Raw genomic sequence first — 10,907 nt, 5'->3', positions numbered from 1 at the left:
CATTCATTGCCATAAATTCTGTATGTATATGACTCTGTTACTTAATTTAAAAAATCATCATACTATAAAATATTTCTATATATATTAGTTGCTGTATCAAAATACGTTTTGTGGAATAGATGTATTGGCTTCCATTCATAAGACAGCTAAAATATGTACTGCTTTGTAAAAATGCACAACTACACAATTGAAAAAAATGACCCGTTGCCATCAGAAAGCCTTGCTTATTCACAATATGAATGTAGTATATTGAATTCCTGATACTTTTCAATTTTTACTATTTAATCTCCATGTACCAGTATCATAGACTGACCATACGTGTCACCATAAATTGTCCTTTTACAACAAAACAGTTTCTTAAGTTCATTGCTTTTTTTCAATTACAGGTAGTCTTCATCGAGCCACCAGTGTTCCAGAGTATGTTTGTAAACTGGGCATGACTGAAAATGATTTTGTGTCAAGACCTTTGTACGGAGGCACATATTATCAATCTGACAGGGTAAGGAAAATGAAGGGAAAAAAACAGAAATGACTTGTAACTGTCATAAGTGAGGCCAGTCATAAGTCTAAATACTACATCTTAAAAAATTGGGGAAAGTTGTACAGAAGAGCAAAAAAATATATATTAGAAGTTTGAAAAATGTGGCCCAGGTAAAAAATGTTTAAAGGAATTGAGTTTGTTTAAGATACAAAAGAGAAACAAATAGAGAGGGGCATAATAACAGTCTTCTGGTTTAAAAAAAAGGGAAAAAAAGCTATTATTCACTAATAATGGAAAGAGCAGAAATTGGCTCAATTTGCTGTAAAGGAAATTGTAGTTGAATACTAAGAAAAACTTTCTGTTCGGGTGCTGAAACTCTGGACCAGATTTCCATAAAGAAGCTGTGAAATCTGTCTCTGGAAATTAGTAGGAACCTGTGTTTTACAAAATTAGTAGTAAAACCTGTGTTTTACAAGCATCTTTCCAGGTGTACTTGACCAGTGACAGGACACAATGGTGTGCCATCAGAAATGAACAGGCGTGCCACAGAGTTTTGCCACAGCTAGGAGCTACAATGAGCTCATAAATATGGCAATGAGGAATGCCTCAACAGGTGTGCCACAGAACATTTTTAATAATATAAGCATGCCTTGGGCTGGAAAAAGTTGGGAAACACTGCACTAGAGGGTCCTCTTAGTCCTGTGTTGCTATATTTCTATTACCAACATCACAGAATATGCTTTTCTCTGACCTAGCCAACATTTTCCATTTTTTGCAGGGTCTTGAAGGCATAGATAGACATTTAACTGCAGATGTAAATGTTACTTCGGAAACTCAAACCGAATATACAGGTCATAGTGACTTACTAACTCAAAGTACAATCTCAGGTATTAGAGATGCAAGTAGAATCTGATGTCCTGACTTTCAGTCTCTGGCTAATGACTAGAAAATACTCCTTCTTAGTTTCAGTGGGAAGTCACAAAAGTGTAATAAAACCCATTTTCATCCATACTTCTAGTGGCAATCACAGTTTATTGACCTATTCAAATAGAAATTAGCAGCCTTGTTTTTGTTATTTTCTTTGTGCTATCTTCTTTGTGACTTTTGTTATTTTTTGCATCTTTTTTGTGCAGGCAGGCTCACCAACTACTTTTACAAATGGCTGGGGGAATAGAGCCTTACAATATAATGTTTACACGACAGTAGAAGACAGGTCTCAAAGGCTGCCTCTAAAGAGATTAGAGATTTATCCCCAGAGTAGCCCTGAGAAGATGGTATACGCGCACAATGATTTCTATTACAACAGAGGGAATCAGTCTGGATTCACTCGAAGGCATGGAGATAGTAGTAGGAGGCCCAATGTTGTTGTTTCACCAAGATACGCTCGCTCTGACATCATTAGTTACAGCAAGGAGGCTTCTATAAGCAGAGGGCGTACTTACCCAAGACAATTCCATATAGGGCCCATTAGTAACCCAGTCTTTGACAGCCCCCCTACTAGCCCTGCTGCACCTTTGTACCAACGAGATGGGAACAGTCACAGTATGACCAACCTCTTGGAGAAAGAGAACTACTTGACCTTGGGTAGTGCCACGGGACAAGTCAGATCATCTATTGCATCCCAAACTGCATCTCAGAACAGACTATCCTTGAGGTCCAGCTGGCACCAAAGCACAGCCAGAAGCGCACAAACCACAAGAGACGTTTCCAAGCCAACTTCAGTGCCAACTGGTGCTGCAGAGACTGACGGGAGGAGGATGGCACTGACAGCTGCTGTGGCAGCAGCAGGAACTGGTTTCTTACAGACTGAAAGAGTAGCCACTACTGGATCTCAGCTACGGTAAGCCTGAGCCTAATTCTCCTCCAGTTTATAGCAAGTAATCAGAAGCTTTCATATGGATTTTGTACCCGTGTGTTTTCCAGCTGAATAGAAAGAATAGGTGCACCTCTGGGCAATGGCTCTTAAGTCAGTGCAGAGCTTGAAGGTTGGGGTTAGAAATGTGGCATTTGCACTGAATTGTTTGCAATCTAACATATTTTACAATAATATATCGATAGGCTTTGTACCATTGAATAGACCAGAGCAGTTCAACTCAGGTTTCTCTTAGAGTATGTCAGGAACATTCTGATGAAATACTTTGTTATTAGAATATACTAGTTCATTAAAAGAAAAGTTTCATGGAAACATTTTGATTGAGTGAAATTTGTATGAAAAAACAGACGGGGTTTCCTGAGTACCTTACCTTGCGACCCAGACCAGGAGGGACTGATTCATGGCAGTCCCCAGCATATGGAGTGCTATGGTTCTGGGACTCGTGTGGCTTCACAGCTCTTTATCGGGCAGCCTGAAAAACCTAAGAACCTTGGCTCAATCTTTGCTCTGCAGCAAAGAGCCTGGAAGACTGGGAACCTGAATGCAGCCGTGACTTCTAGCCTCCCAGTTCCATAGCAACGACTCTCAGAGCTTTTAGCCTCCTCCATTTGCTAGAGAGTGACTCCCTCACCCCTGGAGAAATTCCCCAGGCTGCCCCAACTTCTAAAACTTTAAACAGGTTTCCCAGTATTTAGATTTTTTTTCCAGATGGAAAAGTTTTCTGAATTTCCTTTCCACAGGGAATTTCAAAATTTTTAGTCTGTGTTCCAATTTTGAAATGTTGGACTGTCCCTCAAAATGAAAATTCTGAATTTCAGCCAGCTCTGATTCCTATGATTCCTCAGAAAGTGTTATTTGTACAATTTATGTCCAGTTTTTGCTTCTTATTTGCATTCAACTTATTCATGTACTTTAGTGTTTTGTGATAATAAAGTCTGTTGCTAGGGAATTTTCCTGTTTCTACAATCACATAACCTCTGGACTCCTTCTCGCCCACTCCCCCAAACTGTTTTTTGGCTTGCTAGCCTTTACGTTCGCAACCTCACTTGATGGAGTCTTGCTACAGGACTTGACCGTTTCTCCATGTACAGTCAGTGTTCAGACATCATAATATGCAGTACTGGAGCAGAGGATAGAAAGGTGACAGAGACTAACAGTTCAAATTTGAACTGTAGTCTGAAACTGTATTCAGTTCTGCATTTACCCAAGGAATAAAAGCCTGTATAGAATAGGATAGCCTGTATTAGAAGCTAGAAAAGACTTGATATAAAACACAAGGTAAATTAAAATATAGCCAAGCAAGCTGTCTTTAAATAATCAAGTCATACAGTGGCTTGTATGAAATAAGATTTGTAGATGTATTATTCTGTTCAACCACCTTAAAACAAATTCTGCCTCCTAGATGTGTTTAGTATTTGTTTGCAATTCATCACGGTCCATGATCACATAGTTAGTCTGCTCTTGCCCACTGCACAGCTTAATGCTGAATTGAGCATTTAAAAGACTTTGCTTTATTTCACCACTGTAAATCCTCAGTAACTTTTCTGAAGTCGAGTCAATTCACTGTCAGCCTAAAACTAAATTGCTATGAAGTTATATCAATAGAACAGAACATTATTTGTTCCTGCAGATGCTTTTCTGTAATAGTAATCTCCACAAACAGAAGATTTAGAAAAGGATTTCTCTTGGAGTAAATGCTGGAGTATTAATTGCTTTGAAACATAACCTCCAATCCTCCATCAGTTTTTAATGACTCCTTATAGTTAGACCCTACACAAATTATGCCAGTGTGAGCAGAATTAGGATTTGGGCCTTATTTGTGTAAAATAGAGTAAGCAAAATTCTGGCCCCATTGATGTCTATTGCAAAACTCTCTGACTTCAGTGGCTCCAGGATTTTATCCAAACTGCAGTTCCCTTCCCCAAAACCTCTCTCTGAGCTGTAAGTAAAAATTGCAGCTTTTGGCCACATAAGAAAAGCTCACAGTGATTATTATTCAGCTATGAAAAGGAGGATATTTAAAAATGTAAAGTTTCAATTCTGCTAATATTGAGGTCAAGGTTTACTCCTTCCTCCTTTGATTGCAAGGTTGTAGAATACTATTATACCCACAGTGATAGTCAATAAACCCAGTTTCAAGTCATTTGATTTTCAAGTGGCATGTAAGTTTGTATTCAGTTCAACTTCTGTCCCTTAACAATCAGTTAAGGCAATATAAAATAATTATACATGTTAAGTGAATTGACAAATAGTAGATTATATCTGCACAGAATTCAAATTGTGTACAAATGCATTTTAAAATGCATGTAGAATATTCAACTAATACCAGAAAAGCAATGCACAAGAATCTTTCTCACACTAAAGATGTGTACGGCTCCTGGCATACTGCTGCTCTTGGATGTTACAAGGCTGTTTAGGAAGTAACTTTCTTTTTGAGTCAAATGTTGATTTATCCTGAGGCCATCACAAAAGGATCAGACAAAAATTGTATTTCAGCTCCCGTGTATTTTAGTAATTAAGGTAAGCTGGCTAGCTGTCTCTTAGAATGACCTGGAAGTTAATTTACCTATTTGCTAATCAGTAACATGGGTTAGGGACAGACATTATACATAAACTGGTTTAAGTGATCAGAAACTGGTTTAAACCTGTAACAGAACAGATGTTCGGTGCAAATAAACCAGTTTCAAAATGGCTGAAACTAGTTTAAGCTAAACCTGTTGAATGTAGTATCAGACTTAACTGATTTTGGTCAAACTGATTTCTGCAATGTCTGTCCCAGACCCCTTCCTGGTTTAAGTTTAAACCAGAGTCCCCCAGCATCCCAGATGCTTTGCAGCCCTGGGCTGGCCTGTCTGCTCCCTAGCCAGAGCTCTGGTGGAAACTGCAGGCACAGCAGGGTCTGTTTGGATCCCTCTGCCCCCGCTTCCCCTCTCCACCTCCCCCCCCCACCAATTGCTGCTCAAGCAGGGATTACCCCACTCCCTCCCTCCCATCTCCCACTGAATGAACCCTAACTGACATGTGGTAAGCTAGCTAATTCTGAGAGGTGTCTGTGTGTGTGTCTCCAATTTCACTGGGACAGGACAAAGGCAGACAGGAATGTCTGCTTAGGGTTTTTTGGAACAAATCAACAGGTCAGCTGGTAATGTCCCTCCTTTCCTTCCTTGGAAAAAGCTGTTTAAGAAGAGCTTGAACTAATGAGAGAGGCTTTTGTTTTCTTGACAGGCTAATAAACTGTGTATTATCAGCTCCATGCTGGCTCCTTCGCCTGTCAGGTTTGCTGCAGACAGTATGAAGAAGCAGGGAGAGGGAGATTGGAAAGCTCAGTATCATCAACAGATACATGTACAGCACACAAGCAGTCCTCCGTCTCCCCCTCCCTCTGTCTGAGAGTGCTAGCCAGGGGCTGAGGGCTGGCAACATCCCTGCTCCTTGAGCAGTGAGTGGCGAAAAGCCTAGAACAGTGCAGGCCAGGGTAGGCATTTAAATCCGTCCCTGATCAGAGCATCCTGCCGTGTCCTGGCCAGATTTTTATTTTGCTGTTCCCTCTGACCTTCTCAGGCAGTTTCCCTTCATTCCAGCTTTTATTTGTGCCCTGTCCTTTACAGAGTTGCCCTGCTGTTATTGAGAGCATGTGTTTGTCCTACTGAGCACTCCTTATTCTCTACATATTAGATATATCTGCTCAAAATAGTAAGTCACAGATGAAAAAAGAAAGAAAACTGCATGATTAAAAAAAGAAGAAAATAGAATAGGAGGTAGGAACTAGAAGATATAAAAGTATAATTTCACTTGTGATGCAGATGTTGGACTTGATCTCTGTTCTTGCAGCTAAACTACTCATGTGTTAAGCCCTAAATCAACCACCAGCCCTGACAGATGTTAACTTAGGCTTGTTGGAGCAGCACAAAAGCCAAGCAAAAAGATGTCTGTGTCCCTCATTACACTACAGATGCCCAAAATTGTGGCTGCAGCAGTAGATAGCATAATTGTGTGCCACTTTGTGATGGACATCTGTTTGCTTTATGGTGGGAGAGTGTTGGGCTTCCCAGGGCATTTGTCTGCCAGCAGGGAGCCTAAAGTTCCTCTGTTTGCAGCTGTCCTGCAGGATTGGGTCCCTGAAGCTCCAAGAGTAGCAGGGACCCAACTCTGGGGAACAACAGGTAATGTCTTTGTTGCCTGATGAAGCAGATCAGCTGTGTGTCTGGTCACATCCCTGCACAGATTATCAGCTTTATTTGGCAATGTCTGTTTATAGCTTGCCACTCAAAGCTGCTAAAGAAAATTCCAACTAAATTTAATTTCATTAGAGTTTTCTAATTCGGCAAACTAGAAATGTTTCTGGGAAAAATGTTTTAATAACCATTTTTTTTTTTGACAGAACATTGCCTGTCCCACCCACTCTTCTTCTCTTCAGTCCACCTGGTAGAGTGAGGGTAAACCTAATCTTCTAGAATATGTAGCTGCAGTTCATTGTGCAGACTGGATCTTGGGCTTGGCTACCTGCTGGGGCAGCTGGAGAGCATCACTTTGAAAACATCTGTATTTCCAAATCTAAATATTGCATTCTTTCACTTTCTCAAAAACATCAATTTTCTGGCCTTTTGCCCCATTTAGGATTTTAACAAATATTTCTGTAATTTCAAAAACTTCAAAAACATTTGGAACTGAAATTCATTTCCTGGCCAGCTGTCTGTAAGTTAGAAATATTTTTGGAGGGTAATGAGGGACTTTTTTAAAAATCTGTTCTAAGTTTATGCTTAATGTGCATGCATGCATGCATACACATTTTATTGGTGTAGATCCCTTGTAGGTAATTTTTATCAAAAAATAATGAACCTGATGACTTCTCCTTCCATCTTTTGATTTAGTTGTCTGATGTAATTGTCATTAAGGCAAAAAGACTAAGAAGTAGCAGGAAAATAGACACTTAGTCTGTGTACAGATATTTGGGGAGTTTAGGGGGAGGCTGGATTGAGTTAAAAATAGCCACCCAATCAAAGATAAATCAAGATAGAGGGTGCTAGTGGGGGTGGGAGGGATCAAGAAGTCTATAGGGGTATTGGGGTCAGGCAGGATCCACAGGGGAGATGGGGGGGTGGGCAAGTGAGCTTTGGTGGGACAAGCGGAGAAAAAATGTTCTTGCAGAAAAAATGTTCTCCGCCCTCCTGCCCCTCACCAGGGGCTAATTTTATCCCCCCTGGACCCAGACAAATAACCTATCTCTCATCCCTTCCCCCACTACAACTTACTTCCTTAGCTCCCCACATTATCTGAATGCTGATAAAACCGGTATTAACTGTGGCTTGTAGAATCGAGGGGATTGCTGGGTTGGGGGGAGGGGTTGTACATTTGGGGGTGAGGCAAGGAGCTAGGGGGCTAAAAATAGCCTGGTGTCAGGGGAACAGGTAGGAAAAGCACAGTTCTGGGGCTTTTCTAGCCTTGGGGCTGCACTGGGAACTGTTCAGAGGTTCAGGACAATTAGATCAGTCTAAAAAAGGCTAACAGAATCTAAGTTAGACTACCTCAGAGGTAAGGATAATTTAGATTGGGTTAGCTATTTTTAGACCAATCTAATCTTCCTGGATCATTTCTACAGCTTGCACTTAAATCAACCTACTAGGGATCCAAGTGTAAGATCCACACCTGGGCAAACTAATTTAGATCAGGCGACCAATTTTAATGCAATATAACCTCCCCAAAGGTCTGTGTGCAGGCCTAGTTTCTGAATGACACTGTGAAAATATTTACACATTCAGTTTAGTAAATGGCATTTTCATTTTTTGTTGGTTGTTTGTTTTGTTCTACCTTAAGCAGGCATTTTCCATCTGCTTGAAACTACTAGAGTATTTTGCATAGCACCCAAGAAAAAAAGGTCAGTGCTTCAAGCACTCCATGAATACAGCAGAAAAAAAATGGATAGAACACTAAAACAGCTACAATAATATTATATAAATGGTACTGGTGAGAAAAGTAAACATTGAAATACCTGATGGTCACTAAGAACCCGTATAATTTTAACTCGTTGTCCTTTGTTAGGGCCTGCACTTTCATGTACTGTTCATCCCCCTACAGAAGCTGAATGCTTCACCTTTTTGAACTTCTACATTTGTTTGTAATTCCAGTAGTGTTTATTTTGTACTGAATCTCCTTGGCTAGGGACAGATATTGTACATACACCAGTTTAAGTGATCAGAAACTGATTTAAAAGTGTAACAGAACAGATGTTCAGTGAACATAAACCAGTTTGAAAATGACTGAAACTGGTTTGAGATAAATCCAGTTGAATGTAGTATCAGACCTAACTGATTTGGCTCAAACCAGTTTACGCAATGTCTGTCCCAGACCCCCTGCTGGTTTAACTTAAACCAAACTTCTCCAGCATCCCAGCATGTTCTTTGAGCTAGGCAGGGCTGTCTGCTCCACAGCAGAGCTGGCTCCTCCCCTCTGCTCCCTGGCTGCAACTCCAGCAGGGACTTGCAGGCACAGCAATGTCTGCCTGCTTTCCCTCTCTTCTCCACACTTCCTGATAAGCAGGGATCCCCCATCCCCTGTGCCTTACATAGAAATACAGCATTAGCTAACAGACACAGGCTGGCTATGGTCTGTGCAGTGGCAAACAGCAGTCTTGGCTTAGGACTTTTTGGAGCTAATCAAAGCTCAGCTGGTAATGTCCCTTTGTGTCCTTTCTTTAAGGAGAATTTGAACTAATGAAAGAGGCTGTTTCTTTTCTGCTGAAGTAATAAGTGCTCATAACTGAGCTGATAAATTCTCCGTTATCATTCAAGGTGGGGGGGGGACCCCTCCCTAATCCTGCCAGGGGCTGGCCACACCCCGGTCAGTTCAGCCCTGAGAAAGGAAGGGAGGGCTGCTCTAGCATCCCCTGGGTTCTAGCCAGGACCACTGCAGGCATGTTACAAAGTGATTCAGCCTAACCAGGTTAAACTAACCTACAAAGATTGGATCAATTCAGGTTTTTTGAATGTTTATCCCTAGCCCTCATTTCAGAACAACTACACTTGTCATGTGTTCATTTTTTTCCCAAAATATTTTGCATGTGAATATCATGATCTTTTGTTACTGGAAAGACAATCAGGTTTTAAATAAACTTAAAGGGTTTTGAAAGAGATGAATAGCCTGCTTTAAAAAAACCACCTATCACCTGCATTCAGGTGCTCTGCCATGTTGGTTCACTACATCTTCCATGGCTGTATTGTAGGAGTCCAGAAAGGGAGATGACCATGGAACATGCAATCAACATATTGAATAACGAAAATACATCATCGCCATCATCACTGTCAAGGATACTTGCTGCAATTACCTTTATACAGCATGAGTGTTTTCAGAAAGCAGAAGCCAGACGAAGAGTGAGTAATTATCCCCCTACTAATTCCATGTCTGTAGAGCAAAGAACTTCGCTTATGATGTGCTGCACTGCTGTGGAAAAGAGGATTGTCATTTAAGAGCCCTCATAAGAAATGTATCTGGCCAGACACTCTGCTGGTGTAATTTTCTGTAGTCCCATTAAAGTCAATAGAATGGTACCAGTTTACACAAGCAGAAAACTTAGCCATCTCTTTTGGGTTCCCAGAAGGGCAATTTGAGAAGCAGCATGCTTGTGACTGTGTTAGAAATCATAGGAAAATAAGTAATCGCAAGCTTATTGTGAGCGGGCTGTATTCTTCTGCTTCAGCATTGAATTGGGTTATTCTGACCTCCATCTCTACCTCCCATTCGTCTGCCATGCCTTGATGAATCATGAGTGCTTTGGAGGACTGATATTCTTGACTGGGCAATCAGCTTGACCCATGGCAGTTCTTCTGCAGGGCTCTACCTTCCCTACACTCTGCCCATTTCCTCTTGGGCTGATGGTCACTGTTCTCCATGAATGGCGAATAGAGACTATTCTTTGCCTCTCTCCCCATGGTCTTCAGCTCACAGCATCCAGTTCTCCTCCTCCATGGCTAGGGACAGACATTATACATAAACCAGTTTAAGTGATCATAAAGTGGTTTAAACCTCAAAGAACAGATGTTCAGTGCACATCAACCAGTCTGAAAATGGCTGAAACTGGTTTGAGATAAACCCAGTTGAATGTAGTATCAGACTTAACTGATTTGGCTCAAACCAGTTTATGCAATGTCTGTCCCAGATCTCTTGCTGATTTTAAGATAAACCAGACACCCTCAACATCCTGGGATGCTCTCTGGGCTGGGCGGGGCTCTCTTCCCCTCTGCTCCCTGGCAGAGACTTGCAGACACAGAGCATCTGCCTGGCTTCTCCCTGCTGGGCAGGGATTATTCCCTCCTCCCCTCTGACTTACACAGACATCTCAGCATTAGCTAGCATACCACATGCTAGCTATGGTTTGTGCTGTGGACAGGCAGACAGGCTTTTTGGAGCTAATCAATAGGTAGCTTAATGTCCTTTCTTAAAAGAGCTGTTTAAGAAGAGCTCCTTTAGTTAATGCAGAGAGGCTTTGTTTTCTTAATGGGTCGATAAACACTGAGTTAGGGGTGATAAATCTTCCCTGCTGGGCTGCTTAGGAGGTGG

The 10,907-nt window shown here is 41.3% G+C and overlaps 1 protein-coding gene across 2 annotated transcripts in view; it reads left to right on the top strand.

Annotated features, from left to right (window-relative positions):
- Window positions 1-369: 369 nt before the first annotated feature.
- PKP2 (plakophilin 2) overlaps window positions 370-10,907 on the top strand; it is a 59,454-nt gene continuing 48,916 nt past the window's right edge. For both annotated transcript variants that reach the window (XM_019544650.1, XM_019544649.1), the window contains exons 1-3: window positions 370-499; window positions 1,615-2,321; window positions 9,574-9,721. In XM_019544650.1, the coding sequence (XP_019400195.1) occupies window positions 437-499; window positions 1,615-2,321; window positions 9,574-9,721 (918 nt within the window). In that variant the 5' untranslated portion in view covers window positions 370-436. The remainder of the gene's footprint in view (window positions 500-1,614; window positions 2,322-9,573; window positions 9,722-10,907) is intronic.

This window comes from Crocodylus porosus, unplaced genomic scaffold, assembly GCF_001723895.1.
Source record: "Crocodylus porosus isolate Cpor-Errol unplaced genomic scaffold, CroPor_comp1, whole genome shotgun sequence".
NCBI classification, from domain to species: Eukaryota; Metazoa; Chordata; order Crocodylia; family Crocodylidae; genus Crocodylus; species Crocodylus porosus.
The sequence above is the reverse complement of the archived record's forward strand: the minus strand, read 5'-3'. Positions and strand labels throughout refer to the sequence as shown.